At 29.7% G+C, this 25,586-nt stretch overlaps 2 protein-coding genes and 1 long non-coding RNA gene across 6 annotated transcripts in view; 1 reads left to right on the top strand and 2 right to left on the bottom strand.

The window, feature by feature from the left end:
* Nucleotides 1-1,216: 1,216 nt before the first annotated feature.
* Nucleotides 1,217-6,032, bottom strand: LOC105458652 (facilitated trehalose transporter Tret1-like). 2 transcript variants are annotated; one of them, XM_011704120.1, is made up of 7 exons: nt 5,810-6,032; nt 5,477-5,500; nt 4,752-5,002; nt 4,105-4,307; nt 3,342-3,534; nt 2,226-2,514; nt 1,217-1,917 (listed from the first exon to the last, which is right to left on the bottom strand). In XM_011704120.1, the coding sequence occupies exons 1-7, from the start codon at nt 5,889-5,891 to the stop codon at nt 1,508-1,510; spliced, it is 1,452 nt and encodes a 483-aa protein (XP_011702422.1). In that variant the 5' UTR covers nt 5,892-6,032; the 3' UTR covers nt 1,217-1,507. The 2 variants fall into 2 exon arrangements, with proteins under 2 accessions (XP_011702422.1, XP_011702423.1); XM_011704121.1 differs by lacking the exon at nt 5,477-5,500 and having other exon boundaries at nt 5,810-6,028.
* A 1,934-nt stretch (nt 6,033-7,966) lies between these two features.
* LOC105458653 lies at nt 7,967-8,843 on the bottom strand. Its single transcript, XR_975559.1, has 2 exons — nt 8,394-8,843; nt 7,967-8,332 (listed from the first exon to the last, which is right to left on the bottom strand). It is a non-coding gene; the product is annotated as an uncharacterized LOC105458653 (long non-coding RNA).
* Nucleotides 8,844-10,697: 1,854 nt separating this feature from the next.
* The window catches only part of LOC105458654 (octopamine receptor beta-2R-like), a 29,646-nt gene continuing 14,757 nt past the window's right edge, over nt 10,698-25,586 (top strand). For 2 of the 3 annotated variants that reach the window (XM_011704123.1, XM_011704125.1), the window contains exon 1: nt 10,698-11,947. The gene's annotated coding sequence lies outside the window, so the exon portion shown is untranslated. Of the gene's footprint in view, nt 11,948-22,801; nt 23,641-25,586 lie in introns of those variants that run through there. The other variant, XM_011704124.1, reaches the window with a different exon arrangement.

Consider the following 25,586-nt stretch of genomic DNA (forward strand, 5'->3'; position numbering starts at 1 on the left):
ATATAAAAAATTTTCAAAAAAAATTTTCTTATCTTAAAATTGCCATGTTATCTGCATTGAAGTCTCTTTTCCCCAATGTTTAAAAATTCATATCTTCCAGAAAAATGAAGATATCGACTTCTTTCTGGGCTCATCTTAAAGATGAATTATATATGGCTATTTTTTAAAAAATCGTGATTTTATTTAAAAATGGCCGATTAAAACGTCATTTTTTTGAAAATTTATTTTTTATCAAAAATTGTTAAAATTTGTTTAATTAAAACATAAATTAGTATAAATGTTATTGGAAGATGTATGGGATCTAATACGCAGCGCGCGCCTGTTATGTACTACTAATATTAAAATACATATCGCGCATACACGCAAATAAGCGGTGAGCAAAGTTATACGTTTTTATAATCAGGCATTTTATAGTACACGTAAGTTGTAAATCAATGTGCCAGTTTTAACGGAAATCGAAATTTGATTCATCGAGATTAATCTGCATATCAGCTGTTTAGCAAAGTATCATACATTTGTATTCACATTGGATCTGATTTGATTTGGTTGGTTGGTATCACAAAGTTTCGTAAAGTGACAAGCTCAAAATTGGAAATGGTTTGTGGATCGATAGAACCGAAATTCGTGGTAATAGTTAAACGATACATTTCCAAACTTTCAAACTTATAGCGCTCCATGTTGATTGGATTAATTTCCGGAGCAAATTTAATCTAGGTTTCGCAACTAATTACAAATCTCACTCTCTAGGATATACATATGGATTGCTTGGCAACTTAATTTTGTGGGTATATATAACTACAAATGTAGGTATACATGGTTATTACGTAATAGCAAGTAGATAAAATTTTTGCTCTAAAAAGTGTCTTTAAAAATACGTAAATACATGATTTATTGTTGTTCATAATAATTACCATATACCTATAATATATGTATAATATATGTATACTTTTTATGTCCAAAAATTAGATTCTATCCAAAATTTGATTTTTTAAAAAAGTATTTTTAAATTTAATAAAATTTTATATTCCATGTTATAAACTTTGATTGAATTTAAAATATACTTGTTTTATATCATATAGGCAAAAACAGAAATGTATAATATCAAAATATTTTATTATAAGCAGAAATTTAAACTATTAACTAATTAATCAGATTTGTGCTAATTTGCTACATAAATTAATTATTAATTTCAAAGTGGACAAATTGGATAACAACCTTTAAGGATTTTTATGAATTAATTTTATATTAAAATTTGTTATTCTATTACATACTGCAGCATAGAATTAAGTTTCTATAAAATATTTAATACTAACATAAATATATTTAATATTAAGATAAATTTTTATAATAAAATAAATATCGCACATACATGCAAATAAACGTGAGCAAAGTTATACCGTACGTGCATGTTTATATCAGACATTTTATATAGTATATTAATTGTAAATCAATGTTGTTCTTCAAAATTGTCGAGATATTCATATCATTGCAACAATCATCTAATATTTCAGGTTCGCTCTATACTATTCATTTCCATTTGCTCATTCTCAATACCAAAGTTCTTTTGTATTTTGGCCAGACTGTAACCATGAGTATCTTTTAGAAGTAAGGCGCAAAGAATTCCAGCTACCCAGCAAAAGCTAGCAAAGAGCCACATGGTCTTTGAGATACCGAGGATGCCTAACATCTCTCCAAATGTCATCGTTGCTATCAAAGATAGCATCCAATTGAAACCAGCTGTACATGCAACAGCAGTCTCTCTGATTTGCATAGGAAAGACGTCGCCTAACAGCGCCCACGAAATCGGCCCGACGCCGGCATTAAAAGTGGCAAAAAAAAGGATTGTCCAGGTCGGCGGCATCCAAAAATAAATATCGTCATATTCTGGGTCTTGATTTCTCAATTCATAAAACCATCCTGCAAATAAAAATTCGAAGAGGTTTTTTGCTTTATATATTACAGACTCTCATTGTCAAATAGTATAGTATAGTATAGTATAGTATAGTATAAAAATTTTGTGTTACTAATAAGTTTAACAATTGTATTATTTTTAATGATGAAAAAATAATTTCTTACAATTTGTCAAAATTTTTTTTGACACTCGTTATTTTTTGAACTGTTATATTCATAATATTGTGCTTTAAGTCTAAGAGAGATATACATATTATTTGCTCTGATAAGAAGCACCATGATATAGAAAAGAAAAGTGATAAAAAGTCATTTACCTAACAGTATCAAGAACAATCCCATAAATATCGAGGATACAATTAGCAGTATTCGACGTCCAACTATGTCTATCAGACTTATCGCTAGGAAACAAGATAATATTTGTACTCCACCAATAAGAACGGTTTGTTCGCTTCCAGTTAGATCACCCGATCCGCCAACGTTGAAAAGTGTCAATGCGTAGAAAATCATAATATTAACACCACTTAATTGTTGAGTTAGAAATACGAAGATGCATGTAAAGAAGGAACTTGCGACGTATCGATTTTTTAGGACATTTCTTGTAATCTGTTACAACAAAAAATAATAATAACTTTGAAATTTTTAAGTAATTTTTACAATAAGACATTTTATTTTTTACTTATTTGTCTTTTATTTTAAAGAGTTTATTTTGATTTATATATTTATATATTTAATTTTAATACTTGTATAGTTTGATCTGGAATACTAAATTTTAATTTAGGTAGTTTTGTTTATTAAATATATATATTAATTGTAATTAATCAAGAATAAAGAAAACCTTACAAAAATCCATATAAAAGCACATTTAATTAAGTAATAGTAAATTTTTTCAAATTTATTTTGTAGCAGTCACAATATATATTTGCAGAGCTTCCATGGATTTGCAAATACTATTAGTAATAAAATTCCAAATATAAATAATATTACTTCTGTATTTACCAAAAATATAAAGATTTAATTAAAGATTGCGTTGAAACCTACGTACAGTTTGGAGAATTCAAATAATTTGTGTATGTAAATGCTTTCAAGACGATTAATTTGGAATAATATTTTTGCTTAAGCGTCAAACAATTTCTGCTATATATAATACTTTGTCTCTTACGTGTCTTTTATATACATCTATGTATTGTTTTAATAAACTATTACATAATAATGAAGAAAGACAAAGAGAGAGAGAGAGAGAGAGAGAGAGAGAGAGAGAGAGAGAACTTTATAACAAGTCTATTGTTTTATAACTAATTCATTGTTTTACATGATAGTTTTTATTAGTTTTTAACATATAGCTTTGTAGACAATATTGTAGTAACTTTTAATTTTTATATATTTTGTTTTTTTCCAGCTAATATCTACAATGAAAAAATATGGCGTTTTACCTTTCCAGAATGTTTTACGAGGTATTTCAATTCTTCAATTTCAACATCATCTTCATAGGTTTGACCACGGTACCATTTTAGAGAATCCTTCGCTTTCATTTCATTATTTTTCATGAGATAATAGAAAGGGCTTTCAGGCAATAGATTTACCAGAGCAATCACAAGGCATGTCACGGCACAAATAATGTTATACCTAATTAATTACCCTATATATTATTAATAGGTACGTAAACTTGTCTGAAATTTAGTTTTAACTCGATCAAATTGTATACGTATATTTTATATGTACACATATATATGTCTCTTTACATTCTCGCATTGCGTTGGGGGGAGGGAAGAATCTTAATGCGATATGCTTATAAGTATTGATATTACCTAGACAAAAGTTTATTATTGATCAATAATATTTAAATAATTCAAATCGCAGAGCATTAATGCATTATTAATAAAAGTTCTCTTGAATTGACATGAAATATAATTGAAAAGCTTGTTGCAACAATGGGCTGATTTACAAAAAAGCCGAATACACAATATTGGCAGAAATAGATGTATTCTCCCATTTTAGGGTTTATTTTCTCCGTTTTTATAAATGAGTTAGCCCATTGTTGCAGCAAGCCCTTCGATTGTAATTAATGATTAAGTAACACACTAGAGATATAAATAAAAGAGACGTTAAAATAATAATCTTCTGAAGTGTGCAATTATTATAATTAAGTTCCTAAATTTCGTCAGAGATATCATACTTAATGTTACAAATACTTACCTCCATATAGTATCATGTTCATTTATTACGTGGGCGATTACAAAGGCATACATAATTCCGCAGTTGATTAAAAGATGAAAGTACATAAGAAGTCGTTCTCGGGAATTTTGGTCTGCAATTTCTGCGATGTAAATCGGCGTCAGAAAGGAGAATGCTCCACCGCTCATGCCACATATGAATCGACCAATTATAAGAAGCGAAATCTGCAAATGTTTAGTTATTATGTCATTTTTATTACGTTATCGTTAGTTTATTACATTATCAGTTAACATATCAATATTTTCGAATTCTCTTTTAAAATCAAATAAAATGTTAAGTCATTAAGAATATTAAAATTCAATGATACTTGAGCTAATTTGACTATTTTCTGTCAAAATGGAATTTAATAATGTGGCGAAATAACTGCAGCTTGAATACTGTGCATTGGAATAATTACTTTAGCGATAATCAATTTATTCTTACTTAAATTTTGTTCAATCTGTTACATACATAGGCTGCGTTCCCGATATTCACTGCAAGTACTGAAAATCTATAATATACGTTACGTGCACTATAGATTTTCAGCACTGGCAGTTAATAACGGAACGCAGCCATAATCTATCACGTAAACAACGAAATATATAACGAAATTTAACATTACGGCATACTTTATGGCCGGCGCAGCAAACGAACGTCCATCCGACGATGAATCCTGGCATAGTCAAGGACATAGCTGTAATACGACTGAAATACTTGATAAAAAAAGGCGTAAACGTCACGCCAACACAAGCACCGGCATTCAAGATACTGCCGATAAGGCCGATTTCGGTACCACTAGCGTTTAAGATGTTTCGAAGAATTTCCCCAGCGTTAGAATTCCATCCGAGTGTGACACCGAGAGCAAAACCGCCAAGTGAGGCTACATTTTCAAATAAAAAAAAAGTACTATTGCATATACTTGAAAAAGTTAATATTGGCTCTGAAATTTATAAATCCATCTAAATATATTCAAATATATTTGGATGAGTATATTTATGTCTCATCATTATTTTTTTCTTAATATTATATATTTTCTTGTAACAATGCAATGCTCATTCGAATTATACATATACATATGTATATATTCCTTCACGTGCGCACAAGCGCAACAATTTGTAACATCAGGACATATCTGCATGTGTATAATATCTACGTATAAATGATTAGACTTGAAACTTTAAAGGAAATCATACATACTCTCTATATATATATATATATATAATCGTAATATAATTAATATAATTAAAAAGGATATTTTTAGTATTTTAAGTTAGTGCAAATTAACTTAGACCGTCTGCATAACCTTTCCACTTTATAAGTAAAAGTAATGAATACTGAAAGCTTTTGTGTATACCTCTCTTGATTACTCTTGAATATCCTACACAAGAGTATCCTACGTAAGAGACTGTTGTTAAAGCTTATAATATGATTTCATAGTCAAACGTTTGGAAGAAATAATAAACTTTAAAGATATAATAAATGAGGAAAAATAATGAATTTTGAGACACCGCGCCGTATGGAGACACCATACACGTATGTATAATAAATATATTGTAAATGCATATATTATATATATAAATTTTTATTTTTTTAAATAATTTTAATAATTTTTATTTTAATAATTATTCTAAACGCAACATTTATATTACAATTAGAATAATAGCAAACAAGCATTTTTCGAACTTACTTATAAAAGCAGCAACGTGTTGATTTAATCGGTAAATTTTAACGTCGTTGACTTCGGAAGTTAATGTCGATGTCATTTCCATAATGATAAGTGACGTTGTCTAAGCGCTATCACTTACATTCTCTAACTGTCATCCACCAATAACGATTCAAATCGATTCGAGAGAATTCAGCTGCATGACTGACCGCATAGATGACTCTTTACTCGATATGAACGTATCAACTTCATGTTCAATATGCACGATCGGATGTTTTATCAAACTGTATTGTTTAGTGAACGCCATCATTCTTGATTTATTCCAGATTCTGTTGCGCTCAGTTTGCATGATGTAATCTCTTTAGTACAATTTTTTCTAATTTTTTAAAATGATAACACACACACACACACACACACACACACACAAATTAGATAATTCATTATTAGATAAGCATGCATAAATTAAATAAATTTGTATACATTATAATAATTTTTATTTCACAAAATAGTTGTACCACAGGATAATCAAAAATAAGGTGTTTGAAAAAATTAAATAATCCATAAAATTAACATGTTCAATACAGCTTCTTAAAAAATGTTAAAGTTCTCTATTTTTTATTTGTCTTGTGTATAATGACATAAATCTCATCGGTCGATATGCAATAATAATTAATAATTGTATAAATATATAACGTCTTGTAAATATTATGCATGAAAAAGAACGGATTGATATAATTTTTATGTGCACATGTAAAGCAATGTATCTATGCATGAAGTATTCTGTTATTTTATACTAGATTTTGTTACTTTTTTTGTCGCTCTAATAAGATAGCGTTAAAACATTTACAAAAAATAATATTCTTATGTCTATTAAGTGAAGTGGCTGGCACAGTTACTTCAGCACAGTCCAATGCGATACATTTATTTTCGACAACAGTTCTATAGAAGTTAACACAAGTTAAAACAATGTAAAGAATGAGAAGATGTACTGTTTCAGTATTCATACTCTGGATTTTAACAGAAGTGCAATTGAGTATGAATAAACACGTAAGGCAAATGATGAGATATATGTGCATGTTATGTGCTGGTTATGCACGAAGTGTAGTTGATCGTGAGTGGACGTTACCTATTCATTGTTTGCATATCAACGACGTTTCTCATTTCTTATCGACCAGAATGTCGATATTGCGACGATTGGCTATCAAATGTCGATGAAGCAACTGTTACGTGAATGTTTAAAAAGTTGAAAAACTGCCAGTATACATATTATGCCAAAACAATTTGATCTAGTCATTTCAATATATGTAATATCGATTAAAAACTCATATACTCTCTTGTTAAATTTTTCCCTTTAGAGAAAAATTGACATTATATATATTTCTTTACGGTATGACTTTAAATTTATACATAAATATAATTATTTTTTTATATTCCTTTTAAAAATTATACTATATTAAGAATTTTTTTCTACAAGTCTGCACAAATCATAAAAAAGTGTAAGAAAAGAGAATTATTAATATTTTAGAAATGATTGGAGTAATTTGAATTTTTATATCAAATACAGCAGCATGACAAACATGTACACTGCATCCAAAATCCAAAATAATTTGTACGTTCGCTACGGCTACATCAATTATTTATTGTGGAAGATTTTGTCTTCAATCTTTAACTTGTATGTACACATTTATTACCTTACTACGTTTATTAAAATTTAAAGTTCACTGACATTAAATCGAAAAATTATAGCAATAACTGTAATTCAAAAGATTGGATAAACTGAAATATATTCACTTTCTTTACATTCTCTGTTCGAATAAAACAACATGTCAATGTCGATTATCATAAAGAAATATAACGTAATTTAGGTTAATTACAATTGCATATGGTATAATGTGATTATATATTTATTACAAAATAAAGAATAATTGAAAAGTTAAAAGTTGGTATGTTGGAAAATATATAACAATTTACAATTAATATATTTTAATATTAACAGTTTCCGATGTATGCGACATCTTATTCCGTGCATATCTTATTGTTAGATATTATATATAAGAAATATATCTATAGTGTACAAAAAAAAACACAAGTGCTATCAGGCGGAATCAAGCAAATGACAAGAGAGTTTCTAAATAAATGAATTACTCCAAAATATTTTAAAAATAATCTCTCAAAAAAAAGGAAACAAAATTTCAAAGTTTATGTAAATATTTATGAGACAAAAAGACAGTAGACTGATTTTCTGTCCATACTATAATAATTAAAATGGCTTGGCTAACAAGATTGTTAATAAAGAAAAAATAATAAGAGAGATTTGTGCGTATATAGTTCTGATAATCGGTTATTTACTGGTGACACGCAAGACTAAAACATTTTTGCCGGTAGTTGATTCCGTGGCTAGGTGTCATATATGTAATATTAACACGTGCACAATTGCCGCAATCACGTACGAGGAGAAATCCTATTTTGCATGCTACGTCGTTAAGTGAAATAGATCGTAATTTTGACTTCCATCCGATATCTTAATTTGTTGGCAATACACAGGTCCTGGAAAAAGTTCTTTTTTCTATTCTTATCTTTATTCTTCATGCCGGATCGTATTATCTACCTATATATTCTCACAATCAGTAGATGCACACTGCTTCGTATATGCGCAAGATATCGATTGAAATTGGTCGTTGTCCTCGAATAGCTCTAGTAGCTTTAGTCAAACCACGATTAGCTATTACGGATTACGTGCTAATTATGAACGTAATTAATCATGTACTCTCGTCCGTGATATCTTGTTGAAAGTGAAAGCATGTCAACATGCTATTCGTATCTACAACGATATATAAAATCCTGAATTAACGTCATTATTATAATATAAAATGTTAAATAAAAACGTTCAGAATTTAAATAATGTAATCCTTAATTTTTATACGCGCGTGGAAATGCACAATGTGCACATCTCCAAGCATTCCACCAGTTAAATATACTTTATCATGTGTACTATTGCGCGTTGAAAGTAAAGTTTTAACTTTTGTCTGCACGCGTTATGTGACATTAGACAGACAGCTTGTCCAATCTGAAAGTTAAATAAAGAAAATATTGCAAGTTAATATAATATTAATCATTGTTACGTAGACAAAGAATGGCTAAACGATTTAATTATAAACTCGTTAGTTTTCACAAATCTTCATTACACTTAAATATTATTTATGTGCTTGTATTAGATGAAACTGTGAGCTGTCACATTGGTACAACTTGCACATAAAACACAACGTGCGCTAACGCACGCGTTATTAGATTATAATGCATGCAGAAACTAGTGATAAAATACTTTAATATTTAAAGCAAGAGTAAAGAATGAATGAGTTCAACACACATAGATTCAAATGTCCGTACACGCTCCAAATCTACATATAATTCTCATATAATTATATATATTCTCAAAAGCTCTCGGCTTTATAAATAGAAACATCGACATGTCATTTGAATTATTATACCAAATGTATTATAGAAAAGTAAATTCTGTCAATCGAGTTCTATTATCGTATTAAAGTTAAAATATTAATACTAGAGAAGAAAGATGCGGTAGAGAGAGTGTGCGTTTAAATAATGTTATGAATATAACAAGTTACACACACATACACTTTTATATTTTGTCAAGATATCGATATCTTATCTTCATGCAAATACATTTTTTGCAAAATGCGAGGTATTCTTCCCGCGGCGCGATGGTAAAAAGTGGACAACTAAACCTCAAAAATTAAATTTTTTCATATTGTACATCGTATAAATTTGTTTTGAAATGGTGTATTAACAATACTAATATATTACATTCAAGATTCCAATCACATTTGCAAAAATTTATATTTATTAAATGTAAAAAGTTTGAATCTAACTTTGTAAAACGCTGGGGATTAGGAAAATGTCATTATTGACAAGGTTTGATTTTCAATCTTATAAACACGGAACAATTGTGAATTCATATTGCAGTTAGTATAATAATATGCAGTATATATCTACCTATAGTAAATTCTGGCTTTATTAGGCATCTTGCCGATGTGTTATATAAAATAAAATATGTGTTATATAAAATAAATGATGTGTTATATAAAATAAATGTGTGTGTGTGTGTGTGTGTGTGTGTGTGTGTGTCATCATATTAATAAATATTGATAAATTACAAGTTGCCTCGACTCTCTCTTGTAAATAATAAATTTTCTTATAGATGTAAGTCCATCCATTTGTGGCTGATTAATCTCTCTGACATTAACGCACACATTTCTATTTTTCTTCATCTCAAAAAACATTTAGTAGAGAAAGAAATCAATATAATTTTCATGGTTTCGAGTGGTCATTTACCGACTTAGAGAAATATAACATTTATTCCTTTAAACTTTCTTTAATATCAATATACGTTATCGCGTACGTATAATCCATGACGTTTCTTGCGACTAATAAGGAACATTCTACGATCAATGGCGACGTTAAAATCGCGCATCACACACGCACAATTTCTACGCTACATTTTAGTCTTTATAGAAAAAATTTTATTTGATTAATTTGACATATTATTTATGCGTATGCGGTGCAGATGTGTGTCGAAATGTTGGCGTTTACGCGCTTGAATCAGCCGTATAACGGCTTGATTGTGAATACGATGTAGAAGAAGGACAGCTGTCTTTAAAGTCATTACTCCGTGAAAAACATGAATTCCTCTCAAGATTGCAAGCACGAGTCTTTGAAAATTTCGCTGGGGTGGCATTGGTCGTGTGGCTCAAGCTCTCCCTCGACGCTATACACCTACACCCCTCTGTCCTCGTCCCTTTGCCCGGCGTTTATCTCCCTCTTTCTCCCACTCATGAGCCCGAGGTACGCTCGCTCATTCAAGCTCGACCCCAGTCGACTCGGCAACGATTCAGTCGCGGTCGACCCGCCACGCTGCGAGCTTTGCTGAGTACGCGTGTGCTCCGAGGTGCCTCGTTGTTTCTCTCCTTCGTTTCTCGTCTCTGCGCCTCTTCCTTTCCTCTCTTTTTCCTTCCATATCTCTATTCGACCTCTCTATTCCATCTTCCTCTTCCTCTTCCTTTTCATCGCATAATGTTTTCTCTCCTTCATGTTCTTTCCATCTCTCTTTTCTTCTCTGGGTTTCGCTCTCATTTCGATCGAGCCATCGTTCTTTAAGAAAGATAATACAGTTCTCTTAGAATAAAGCGAGACAAGATTTCTGCTCAATTCGCCGGCTGCGAGAAAAAGCGAACTTGCAAACCAGGACATTTGACACACATCTCCATGATAAAGGGGTGAGAGAGAGAAAAAGAGAAAGAGCGGTGAGGGCGAAAGAGAGAGAGAGAGAGAGAGATAATCGCAAAATCGACTTGGAGGTTCGAAGCTCCAGGTTTGGAGCTTGCGCCGATTCGTCAGGAGCTTGCGGAGACTCGCGTGCGACAGCGCAGCGGATCTTGACAATTTTCTCTCACATTGCAAATACGCGCGACTCGTCCCTGGAATCACGACGACTCGACATTCACGACGTGAGATCGGAATGAATCGCTCTTACGCACGAGTACGACGAGTGTCCGCGAATAACCGCGCGAATGTGCCGCAGACTTATTTGAAGAGGAATCATGACCGTAGTAAAAGAACCTAGGCTTAGAATGTGTACGATCGATGATTACACACACCATGTCGCTTAGCTTGAACGTGGAAACAAGCTCTTTCGATTTACATTTATATCTTCAATCCAAGACAACTACGGAAAGAAAATCTACGGGTGCGTGTAAAATGAATGTTTCTCATCGAGGAATATATCGCGGTTCTCCACGAGCGAGGTGAAGTGAGAAAAGGAACGCGAGGATCGAGACAGCCTCAAAGATCGACGCATCCGGAGATGTTCCTCGAGGGAGTCGAGGGCTGCGCGGTCCAGGGCTGGACAACTCACTCGCGTAAAAGGATGTATGTGCTGTCGATATGTGACTCGGTGAGCAACGCGCCGCGATAATGGAGTGATTCAGTAGTCGTGATAACGCCTACGGTGCACGTGCGCGAATGCCGACAAGTACGAGGGAGGAGTACGTGTGAGAAAACGTGTTATGTTAGATGTTTGGCGCTTGACAGAATCAATTTTACTGGAAATTGCGAGGGAGATCCGTGCAAGTGAAGGTCCGAGAACACGTGAGTTTTCTACGATATTATATGTATTTCACAATACTATTTTGTGATTACAACGAAGCTTAATATTTCTAGCTATGCACGTTCTTTTCATCATGTAACTAACAATAAGTCGAACAAGTCGAAAATATTTAAAAAATCATTCCGTTTACACATCAAAATTATATTTGACTATTTCTCTCGATTCTGACATATAAAATGTAAATGATAAATTTATGCTTGTAATATTGTTGTTATATATGTTTATCAAAGGACGAAAAAACCAGCCAAAAATTTGAGCAACAAAAGGGTGTTGAAAATATTAATTTATTACAATGTCGTATCAAATACATGTATTTTTCAACTCAATTTTCTTTGTAATTCCTTGCGGTTGAGAAAGACCAAGTAAGGTCGAAACGTACCGCTGCGCTTACGACATTCTAATAAATTATTATTTTCAACACCCTTTTGTTGCTCGAATTTTTGGCCGCTTCTTCCATCCTTTATTAATTAACTTCGGGCGGAATTCAAATATAATTTATATATTTATGTTTTATGATTGTTTTTTCTCATTATAAATTGTAATAAAATATTTGAAACAAAATAAACGGCATGTTTTTTGCACAAATCGATCATCACGATAGCAAAGCGCAAATAGAGTTAAATAATACAAATCGTATAGTTTGATAACTTGACATTATTCTGAAAAAAGTAAACGTAAACAGGTTTTTTTCAGTACTAATACAAACTTGAAGAGACTTTAGAAATTGATTGAAAAAAGGGCCATTAATATAATACAATATATCATAAACTTAAAAATGATATATTCTTATATTAGAATTGTTGACGTTCACAAATACGTTCACGTCACATTTCATGTAAGATGAAATTCCATGTTTGCGTGAAATATTGAATTTAAAAATGTTTGAAGAAAAAAAACTGCCATAAGATGTTTGATACATATCTCTTATCATATTGTTTTTTAACGTTAATTTTACAACTCTGCAAAGCTAATTGCAAGTATAAGTTTGCAGAAAAATGAGCTCTCGATATCATGTTAATTAATCTAGATTTCGCGGAAATATTTAAAAAGAATTTAAAAATGATATATGGCTAACATATATAATAATCTACGCTAATACCTCTATGCTAATAATAAATTTGTTCCAGAGATATATGTAAAAGTGACACGAGTTACAAGACAGAATATTAAACAAATTTTTATATATAATACATTTGTATGTTGGTTCACTGTTGTGTCGACAAGATTTTGTTTACTAGCTTAGCGAGGTCGCACATACACGTATGCGAAGCGCGAGAAAATTATATTTAGCAAATGAGATCCTATCGTGTCGCACGGTATTGCTTTACGTGACATGAGAAATAAGTATTTGCTACTATTTATCTGTGTGCACCTGCGTTATATTTTGTTTGCGATTTTCAATACAGAGTATTGTCAACATGTGTTATGAATTTTGTATTTATGTATAAGTAAAATTGACTTAAATTAATCAAGGTGCGTTCATTGAAATAAGAAATATGACAAAAGCAGACGCGATACTAGAATTTTTGACAAATAAAAAATATAATTTTTATAATGTCAGAAATTTGTATAAGATTCTTTCCAGTCTCTCTCTCTCTCTCTCTTATCACACACACACACACACACACACACACACACATTAAAATATGGATCATATATATTTACAAGTATACAGTTTCGAAACAGCAGGCACCTGTCGCGTATCAATTACAAGCGATATTATATGTTCTATCCACATTTGTGCTCCACGAAACTCTTGGTCAAAATAATACTTTGCGCTTTTTCGAATTCCATCAAATATTTATTACGCATATCATTAGACAGTTTTAATAAACTCGATTAATGAATTGCTTTATATCTCAGAAAAATAATACCAAGCTCTAAAGATATGCTCTAATAATAAGCTACATAAAATAAATATTAGATACATATAATATCTAATATTTATTCTCCAATATTTGTTCTCCAAACAGTTATATATTTATGTAAATTATTTGTCTCATCATCTGTAATATTGCAAATGTGAATAAATCGATATTCAACTCTTATGCCATAACAAATGCAATGAATAATTTACATGCATATTTACATGTAATTCTTATTTTTATACGGTTTCTATAATACATATAAACGTGTTTATATTATGTGTGTCCGTAGGAAACAAAAATATAATAATAAATAATGGAATGAGAATACTTAGTGATTAGAAAGAGAAAGTTTGTAAAGCTGAGTCCAGAGCTAGCAAGAACGAACGAATCATGAATGAACATTGTGCAATGAACATGAGCGCACAAGATGAAATATAATATATTCATTGTACATTTAAACTTGTTTGTACTTTTACAGCGTCGTCTATCTAGTTCACTCGTACCATTTATTTGCGTTTATACACAATCGTGTGTTTCATCTGACAACTTATCTTTAACTTATTCATTTCTCAAAAGAGCTTTTGCTGTAGAACAAAAGATCGATATCCGATCTGTGTACGTGTTTTTTGACACACACACATAAATTTACGAGTTCCCCCTACTACCTACATTGAAGCTTACGGGGAATTTAATTATCAACAAATGTAATGGGGTACAAAGCAGAATTGCGCTTAAGAGGAATGCTTTAGTACTAAGCGCAGTTATTAGTCACAGCAAGATATAGTATACAACGAGACGCAAATAAATTTGACTTCTTTTACCGTTCGTATTAAACTAATTATACATGCAACGTTGTATAATAGTATATTGTATATATAATAGTGTATTTTATATATAATTTTTTTAGTGTATATACTAAATTTACTTCAATATTTGTAATATACATATTAAATTTTCAATTATATTATATAATAAAATTATATATATATAATGAAAATTTATATATTTATTTATATATAATTATTTATATATAATATATATAATAAAATATTTAAATATAATTTATATATAGTTTATATACTATAATGAAAATTTATTCCTTTTTACAGTTAAACCATTAAAATTGATTCCAATTATTTTTCTTACTTATTAATATAATATTTTTTTGTGTATTTCGAATTTAAATAAATATATTAAAATGAAGCATGTTTATCAATCCGAAAAAATCATTTCGTTTATATATTTAAATTTTATTGATATATTTGATTATTTATCTCGATTTCTGACATATATTTTTACATGATCTAAAAACTTAAAAATATTACAAGCAATGACATTAGATTTAATTACACATATAATTAAATCATCGTGCTTATTTAAATTATGGCTTCTCTCATTTTTGCGCGAGGGTCGATAGACGTTATTGCAATCAGTCTTATCGACTCTATACCAGACGATAACAAAAAGCAGTAATCCATTGTTCATGAAATATCTGTAGCAAAAGTCGTTCGTTATTAGTTTTCCGCTCCGTGAGATGTAATTGCACTTCATCAATATATATGTATGTATATATCACGACTTACTATATCCAAATTGAAAAAAAATAAATTTATTTTTTCCATAATAAAATTTTCCATAATATTTCAGACATTAAAAAGTTACTTTACAAAAGTAAAATTCATACGAAAGTGTTAATATATACTAGATACAGTAAAATAAGGAGAGATATGACTGTTAGATTAGGATTGAGAATAGATATATAGAATAGATAGATTGGATAATAGAAAGCAATTACTTCTTTATGCTAATTGTTACATATCTTGAAAAGAAGTAACCAATTCTAAAATTCTCAATTTACTGAAATAATTGTATAATAAATATTTTTGAAAAAAATATTACAAAAACATAATGTTCTTTCGCTTGGTGTTGCGTATATTGACTATTGAAAGGCATTATACATGCAAATTGTACAAGAAACATAATTGTAATTAAGTATTATAATAAAAAAAATTATTTAGAACATAAAAATAATCAAAAAAATCATTCGAAATAAATCGCTTTCCAGGAATATACCGATAAGAATATTTTTGAAATAGCCATGTTTCAGCTGTCGTAGATATCGTAATTCGTTTTGCGTGACGAGATAGAAAATTTATTCGTACATCAACTTTTCTATTCCGTTTTCTTTTAGCGGCACTTTTCCTCGTTAATTTTCCAAGTTGGACTCCAAAGGAAAGAATAGCCTCTTGTGGCTCGTCATTTTCTACGGCATAAAATCCAATTCCATCCGATTCTACGAGACTTTTAATGGTGTTATTACGCCACCGTGCTGCAAATCCGTCGGAGATTTTGGACGGCAAGCTTTGGCAAAGGTTGGAAAAGTATATGGGGTGTTTCTAAATGATATGATATATACGGCATAGAGCAATTTAGCAAATTTTAAAAGAGCTGTTTACGTATGCAATATCAAAAGCAAATGTAATCGATGCGTTACTTTATTTAATATCGAAAATACAAATATGAACACAATGATTAAATTCGTAAAACCCAACATTGGAGAGATCAGACAGCGTTCATTAATGACTTATATGCATGCAATTCTTGACTTGTATGATTTTATTGCGATTTCTGGTTGCAAGAATAATTTAAATCAGAAATTTATATAATGCCCGAATTATACTGCAGCGTAACAAAGGACAATAAAACGTGATTATTTTTGCATAAACGAGATATGATAATTTGTGAATCGCTTAAAGCCGCTTCTGCATCTACAAGTGATCACATAAGCTAGCTTCAACATGACTTTGCCTCTTGCATCTTGTATGCATACCGACTTAAGCAGGATTATGTATTACTATACGTAGCCTATACTTGAGCGAGCTACACAATGTTAAGAAAAACAATGTGTTTAGTTTTGAAAGTAATAATAAATGCTCGCATATCTATTGCAAATCAAATCGTACATTTTTAATTCCTTATTTTATTAATGCAGTTACGTTCGACTTTTTTTTATTAAAACAAGTTATTGATATAATTTCATTGTCAGCATAAGATTGAATGCATATAATAATTTCCAATGGGAGACGGGGGTGCATGTGTATTATTACGCATAAAATTTGTTTGATTCCGAATGATTCATGCGTCTGGAGAAAAATGATATAAGTAGCCTATATGAACTTACGCTGACAATGAACGTACGCGAAAGTATAAGCAAGCAAAGAATGATTATTTTATTGTAATTTGTAATTTATCTATTTCTGAAAACAAATCAATTATTTAAATTATATTAAGTTTGTAATGTGTGTGATTGTAACTGCAGATAGAAATTTCTTATAATAAAATAGAAGGATTATAACTTCAAGTTCATATACACACACATGTGAATAAAATTAATTTGTGTAACAATGAATAATATATTTTAAAGGATGAAGGAATATATGTTGTACAAGACAAGATTTCTTGATGATATTTTAAAATATGATGACAATTGTCTGCAGATAGATGGGGTTGCCAAAATTCTATTAAAATACGATCATAGTTTAAAGACATTCACGATATTCTCATAATGACGCATGGCCTACGTCCAAATGATGAAATTTCATCGAGATCCGAAAATGTAAGTGAGCAAAATCGCTTTATCTAATCATTTCTATTTCAGAGATAGTATATTTGTCTTCATTTATTAGCAATATATACTAAGATGTCTTATATAAAAATGTTTTGAAATTATTGTTTTTATCATATCATTTTCATTCTTACTCTTTTTTCTTTATATTCGATATTATTTTATTTTTACTTAAATATTCAAATTTAGAAACAATAAATTTTATTTGTGCTAAAGACATCGCACATACAATTCTTATTGTGAAAATAAAATGAAAAATGCATCTCGAATTGAAAATATTCAAATTTTTTTCCATTTGAACGTGCATTTTTTACGTAGTTAAGATGCAAGCATATACCTATAAATAGACACTAAATTTTATTTAATGTCTATAAGTTACTTATGGTATGCTGTAATGTTCGCCGTTAGCACATAGTAACCGCGAAGCGCATCTCGATTGACGAATGCATGTACACGTAACAGATTCTCTGCAATTAATCTGAGCACCGTGTGTCGAGCACCGAGAATGACGGTCGGGCAATTAGCAATGGCATTGTACTAGCTGCTAGACTCTAGAGTATAGCGCATCTACAATGGCAAACCATTTCCGCAGTTTCTGCACGCTAAAACGTTACAAAATTATGTCACAATATTTATATTGAATTTTATCTACATTAATCACTAATGTTTCCTTAATGTTTCATGAAATTTTTGGCAATGTACGAAAGGAATTTATTTGGGAAGCACGCAGAAATTGTTGGATTTATCGTTTTTTTTTACTCAATTTTACTTGCTGAATTCGAAAATTATAGTTAAAATAGTTATTCTTAAATAAAATCTTAATATTCGGAAAATATAATTTTGGAATACATTTTGACAGAAGAAAGCAATAGTTGGTTTTATCATTTTATTGAGCCATATCTGCGAATTTCTCTTTGTTTTTACGAAAATATGTTTTGATATTACAAAAGCCTTTCAAAGCGTTTCAAGCCTTTTTCAGGGCTTGAAAACCTGCAGTTACCTACCTTAAGTTATGTATACATTTTAATTTTTGCATCGAAATATCTTGAAAAGTATAAAAAATGCGAAAAATATTTCAGACAAAAGTTGTACAGTCTAAAGAAGAACAAATAATGGTGAAAATAATTTTCGATAAAATAAATTTTTCAAGGTTATATATAAAGGGTAGCGCATTTTTATATGGAATTACAGAATATCTTATACATGCTTCCTTTTATGTATGATTCCTTTAATTATTCTGCGTATAGGAATATTAAGATAAAGCTATCGAAAATTCAGTAGTTTACGAGATATTTTATACTTTATTATGCCATGTTTTAACATAAAATATGAAATATCTCATAAACTATTGATTTCTTGATAATTGTATCTTAATACTTTTATGGACAAAATAATGAGAATCGATTGGTGTAAAGAAAACACTCAGTTGCTTTAAAAAAAATATGTAGTTCTATATTGCAAATTGTATCTTTTTTTGCATATATTATTTTTTTAAATTTAAATACATTAAATTTTGATTAAGAGTAGAATATATGATTGATATGATTAATGAATCTATGATTGCTTGTGACTTTAATATTATATGTATTTTTTTTGTTTTTAAATATTTGTCTGCTCATAAAAGTTTATCAAAACAAGTAGCTTAAAGTAAGTGGTAACTATCATTTTCAAGGTCAAAACATTAGTTGAAAGCGATAAGATATAGTAAATGGACTAAGAAATAGTCGTTAACATATGAATGATATGTCAAAGAAATAGCAATACATATATTTCATAAAAGAGTCATAATAGCAAAAAAAACTTGCTCAGCATTAATATTTATTGTTTTATGTAGTCAAATGTGCAAGATTTACTGTAAACGGATTTACAGTATGCATGATATAATGCAAAAGGCAATAGGTGCTATTATCGAGGTAATCTTGAAGCAGTATTGAATGTAAAAGCTAAACTTATGTTAGCTTTTATTATTGTTTTTATCTTCATATAACAATGTTGAGTAAAATGACGTTCAACTCTCACTTCGATTATGTATCAAAGTGCAATAGTGGTTAAAATTTGATTATTTAATTTTTTGACGTAAAAAAACATTCTCAAAAAAGAATGATAAATATTACGGCTTTATATGTATATTGTCTCTTTATTGCGCTTTAAAAAAAAAGACAAATTAAAATAGCATCAATGAATAATATATAATAAGGAATTACGCATTTTAATAGTTAGTGATTTAAGCCCTTATTGTTAGCTAATTCATTGTCTCAAGAATGTTTAATACGATCAATTGGTCTACTTTTATATTTTTCTTGCTGTTGATTATTTTTTATAAATAATACAAAGATAGATAGATAAATAAGTAGATAAATAGATAGATAGACAGATAGATAAATAGATAGATGATGGTCAGAGATAGATAGATAGAGAGAGAGAGAGAGAGAGAGAAATAAATATCAATTATATTTTATGATTAATTCTTAATACGATGAATTAAGACAATAATGCGGCCTGTTAGTTAGCCAAAAGTATAAAATTATATATTTTATTTTATGTAAACGAAATAAACTTCATGCAGTTTGCAAGATTTTATCTATTTCTGAAAATAACTCTTTAAAAAGATCGAACATCACACTAAGAGATTAATTGTTTACTATTAAAATTTATAATTAAATATTGTTTATTATATTTTTTCTTTAACATTAAATAATAATAATAATAATAATAATAAATCTTTAAAATAATTGCTAATAAATCAAATGTTTACTTAAAACAAATTCACACATTTACATTAACTGTTAGATTCCGCATACAACATTATATGTATATATTATAAAAATTATGAAAAAATGTATATATGAAACGATGATAAATACATAAAAATTAATTACTTAAACTTTTGAGAAAGATGTACTTATATTTGGATTTTTTACAACAAACTCTTCAATTATCACAGCTCCAACCATTCGCTTTTGCTAGCCGAGAATTTATATTGCTTGCTAGCTTCAGATTTATCGTGAACAAGCTTCGCGCTTCAACTGATATTACGCTCCACTTCCTTAACTGAATCAAACATTGTCATTTCGGCTATTGTTGTTGCTCATGTTACGTAAATTACTACCAATGTCATAATAGTTACTTTCCAGTCCGTGATTATTTACACAATTATTATACCTGCTGTTAATAAATTAAATTATTAATCACATATGTGTAAGATCAATATAAAATCATAGTAGTGTTGCCCTGTACTATACATAAATTGCGTAGGTGTTATGTAAAAAACGATTTATTATTTAATTATATGTAATTATTTATAATTTAGTTATATATTATATATATGTATAGTAGTTATATATGATAATATATATTATTTAATTTTATACAGAATCCAGCCGACGTGATTTCTTATGAAAAAATAAGAAACAAATGCATAGTAAAATGTTTTTATTTTCGGTTTAGCTTTCCAGAGAATCGTTTTCTATATATATCAAAACAGTTTTTCAACTATTTATCGATAATAAAAATCTTTTGCTAGTTATTATATATTCTTACGATAAGAGCACTTTTAGTATGTAATATTAATTATATGCTTAAAAGCACTTTTATTAATAAAAGTTCCGAATACAGGCCTATTTTTTTCTAAATTAAGACATATGATAATATTTATATTATAAATACATACTACAAATAAGAGCAAGATAATATATGAGTTTTTACCTAAAGTACTTACATGTAACATATTCTCAGGATAAAACTTTTGTTCCTCAAGAGACGCGCATTGAATTCCTTCAAATTTAATTTTCTTTGACTCATTTATTATCCGAATATCACAAGTAAATGTTCAGGATTTATATTTAATCAGTACAATATAATTACCGTCTTTTTTTGGTTGAACAGGAGTGGACGCTCCTTTTCATTCTACGTGTGATTTTGTGTCCAGTCGAAATTTCAAGTTTCGCCTCTCGAAAGATACAATCGATCGATATTCGACACTAGACAGGGTGTCGTTTGACGATTCGATATTACATATACTTTCGATTAATTGTCTCAACGAAGGATTCTTTAGAATAAGAAGTTTCCTTTCTTTCTAATTGTACTAAAGTAGTAAATGACTTGTATTTATCTGTGTTAACTGTTAAATATGATTTGTCTATTTAAAATATATTTGTTTTTGTATCATTATTTGTTATAGAAAAATTTTCTTCTGTACCGAAGTATATAAAATGAAAACTTATTAGGTCAAGAAGAAAAAAATCTTGTTTCCTTTAAATACGTTATTTTAAAAAAGTAAATATTAAAAAAAACAAATTATGACAGGTATATTTGAAAAAGGTGATATAATCGTCAGATTTGGATTTTTCATGATTCGATATACTAATCCATTGATATATTCTGTGTAAATGCTGTTTACATACGGATTATTCAAAAATTAATTAATTCTTGCACTCAGTATACGGCTGCGTTACGGCCAAATGTAAATATCTATATGCCTTGTAAGTAATGCGTTCCAGTTATTTTAATGTTACATTTACCTTATACTTCTTACTAATACTCCCTTGTTATTCGTAGAGTTGTGAATATATTATATTACATATATACGACATACCTAGAAATATTGCTCTGACGTTTGCAATTTTAATCAAGTTTAATATACACATATGTACATTTATACGTGAACAATGAACACTTAATACATTACTACATACTCCATTAATGCACTTGATAAAGATATTACGATAAAAACATATAAAAATATTTATTTGGTCATTATAGTAAGTCTTTACTGTTTAAAAATTAGATCGTGTAGAGGTTGACGAAGATAATTAAATTTTCAACAAGTTTTGAGGAACGTTTGAGGGTCTTATTGCACATTGATTGTTCTAAATTTATCTTGCATGCAGTAAGTCCACTAACAAGTTCACACGCAAATCTTGATTTAAATTGTAATTTTTTTAAGTGAAAACATATAAGAGTTTTTATCCTTCTACCTGTAACATTTCAAGTGTATGTGTGTATGTGCGTGCGTGCTGCGTGCGTGCGTGCGTGCGTGCGTGCGTGCGTGCGTGCGTGCGTGCGTGCGTGCGTGCGTGCGTGCGTGCGTGCGTGCGTGCGTGCGTGCGTGCGTGCGTGCGTGCGTGCGTGCGTGCGTGCATCATAAAAAGAAAGTAAGTTAGAATAATAAGCTAATAATTTTCAGATTTTTTTTTAAATTATAGTACTTTTATGTTTTATTTGTCGAAAATTTCACAATAAATTGATTAAAATAATACATAGTAAAATCTTCTCGCACATTTACTACTCGAATAAAATTTAATCTTTAGAGCGCCGAGAAATGTTATAGTATTAAATCAATATTATATTTTGCATCCGATTAAACGTTAAGCATATATGTTTTCTTATTGTTAATTGATTTCTAATTGTTTGTAGACAATAATAACACATGCAGGCAACAATTTATATAAAATTATATTTTCATTTCCAATAAACAATAACAAATGTCGTTCCAAAAACCAATGATGAAACTACGCGAAATTACGTATGTCAAATTAGCTTACAATTTTCATCACTTGCATTCGCTTTATCTTCGGATAGTTGATAATCTTCAAGAAAATATATGTCAATAAATTAACTGTATAAGTAGGTATTCTATAACTACTATTTTGACATATAGATTAATAGATTAATTACCCGCTTAAATCAATTCTTTCGTATAAAATAATTTAGGGCTTAAATTAAGTTATTTAACTCTTGTAAATAGCAATTTTACAGATTAAAAGATTTCGTACGGATAAAAGTTAACGCGAGAAGTATTAATTCGCCTCGTGAGATTTAATCAAGTTGTAACGGAAATGCTGCCTTTTTAATGTCCATTATGTGAGTAATATAATATATTAATATAACATCAAAAACAACCATCGAATGCAGTAGCAAAAAAGAAACGACAAACGTTAATGTTGCGCCGTTAATCTCGATGCCGATCTTGCAGGTACTGTTCTGATTGCAACAGACTGAAAACAACGAAGCATGGTACAAGACATTCTTCGTTACAACAATCTTGTCGATGCGACGGTCTCTTACGTAACTAGCGTGGCGTTATTCAATTGCAGCGTCTCAAGGTTTCCACCTCAGTATTCACTCGAGCGTTCGAAAATATTCAACATTCCATACGGCGGCATTTATTATTTTGAATCTTGTAAGTCCTACGTTTTCAAGATGTTCCCCGCGCGTTTGTAACTCTTTATCAATAATCTATCGATAGATTATTGATGTATTTGATCTTGTGCTCAGCTAATTGAAACTAATATATAAAGATGTATAGTCTGTGATAGGTATAATACCTATCACAGAACTAACAAGTACTTATACTTTAAAAAATAAATTGAATAATTTATATAAAACGCTCTTGTATAGAACAATGATAAATGATTTTATGCATAAAAGTAAAAGTCATATAAATGCAAAAATAATTTTTTTGGCATAAAATAAACCATAAAGATTCCTCTTAAATACATATATATTTATTTTTCTTAAGTACTTATTGTTAGTTCTGTGAAAGCATTTTAAATATCTCTAACTCGTATTTGCAAAATTTCTTTAGATATTAATTATAATGAAAGTCTTTTCATTATCTCTCTTTCCATTTCCATCATTGATAACATAATATATGTATATATATCATACTATATATTTGTATGAGCGACAGAGAAAACGATCGTTTGTATCGCGAAATGATATTCTGACGCGACGCGAGACATATGCATCTCAGTGAGTCGCTTCCCTTGGATCGAGTAATGACATTCTATTTATATGATTAAGAACGACCAAAAATAAACATGCGCATTCGATTATCTATTTTGAGAGCCCGTCAGCTCGAAGGTCGAATTACAAATTTCGTATTCAAGGGTATTAAGCACCACGTACCTCGGTACCCCACGCTCGTTAAATCGATCGCTGCCCTACGACGCGACCTGCATTGCAGCTACTGAATAAGGACACATGTAACCATATTTTCCCCAATTTCAATACGTTTTAATTATACAGTTTTGTAAAATGTATTACGCCATGTAACTATATCATATATTAAATGTTGTGATATCTGACAATGAATATAATTATACATGCCATGTGTATGCCATATTGTATGATATTGTCAATGTCAAATCACGCGTAATCATAATAAAACGTAATATAGATATTTAGAGGATGTTGAGAGAATGATATAGAAAGAAAAAAAATTTCGACGAGAAAAAAAAATTTGTAAAGAACCATGCAAAACAATTCCGAGTAAATAAATCGGGAAATCAATAAAATATTGGAAATATTGTATAGTCTATGCCTTTACTAATATTTTTATCATCATTATTATTATTATTATTATTATACAATGTCGTACGGCCTGTATTATCTGTTACATCTACATATTTTCAATACGAAAGTTCACCGAAATGAATTTGTCTTCTGGAACTAAACAAAGTTTGTCCCAAGTGACGATAACTTTGAGTGATGAAAGGCATAAAAAACTACTGAAACGTCTAAAACAGGATACTTTATTATTTAATACAATTGAGTTATTAATCGAAAGATCGAAATAATTGAGAAAAACGACGATATCCTTCTTCACAAAGATGAAAGACAAAGATAAAAATAAAATTATTTATTCCAGTGCAACCTAGAACATTGGTTTGTTGACATCTTTAATGGGGTAAGGCTAATATAAACTATGAAAATGATTAGCTATAAATTATATTAAATGCCATAAAATTTAATTGTCCAAATTGCAATTTAATCATGCAAAGTATATCACATCGTAGACCGTTTGTCTATCGGTAACTTTAATCGTAGACTTCGCGACAGAAATTTTGCTCAACATCTTATTAAGATGTTTCTCCAATAATTCTCTTTATCGAAGACGAAGACGAAGGCCGCGACTGCGAACGCAATCTATCGTTAAGCAATCTTGCGAACTTTGTAACTACGAAACTTTAGAATTTAGTTTTCCAAGAGTAACTTCTCTCTCTATTTGAACTGTGTGCGCGTTTCATTAATGTTTTCTTGTACAGTCTTGTAATATGTAAATGTCATATGTAACAAAGATTTTCTCTACAAAAGAAAAACTATAATAATAATAACATTGTTGTT

Source organism: Wasmannia auropunctata, unplaced genomic scaffold (genome assembly GCF_000956235.1).
Source record: "Wasmannia auropunctata unplaced genomic scaffold, wasmannia.A_1.0 LD334486.1, whole genome shotgun sequence".
In the NCBI taxonomy this organism is placed as follows: domain Eukaryota; kingdom Metazoa; phylum Arthropoda; class Insecta; order Hymenoptera; family Formicidae; genus Wasmannia; species Wasmannia auropunctata.

Coding starts and splice junctions, on each gene's coding strand:
- LOC105458652 (XM_011704120.1), bottom strand. CDS start 5,891: ATGGAAATGACATCGACATTAACTTCCGAAGTCAACGACGTTAAAATT. Junction 5,003..5,476: donor TTCAAGAGTAATCAAGAGAG/GTATACACAAAA, acceptor TTGAAAATGTAG/CCTCACTTGGCGGTTTTGCT. Junction 2,515..3,341: donor TCGTAAAACATTCTGGAAAG/GTAAAACGCCAT, acceptor TTGTTGTAACAG/ATTACAAGAAATGTCCTAAA.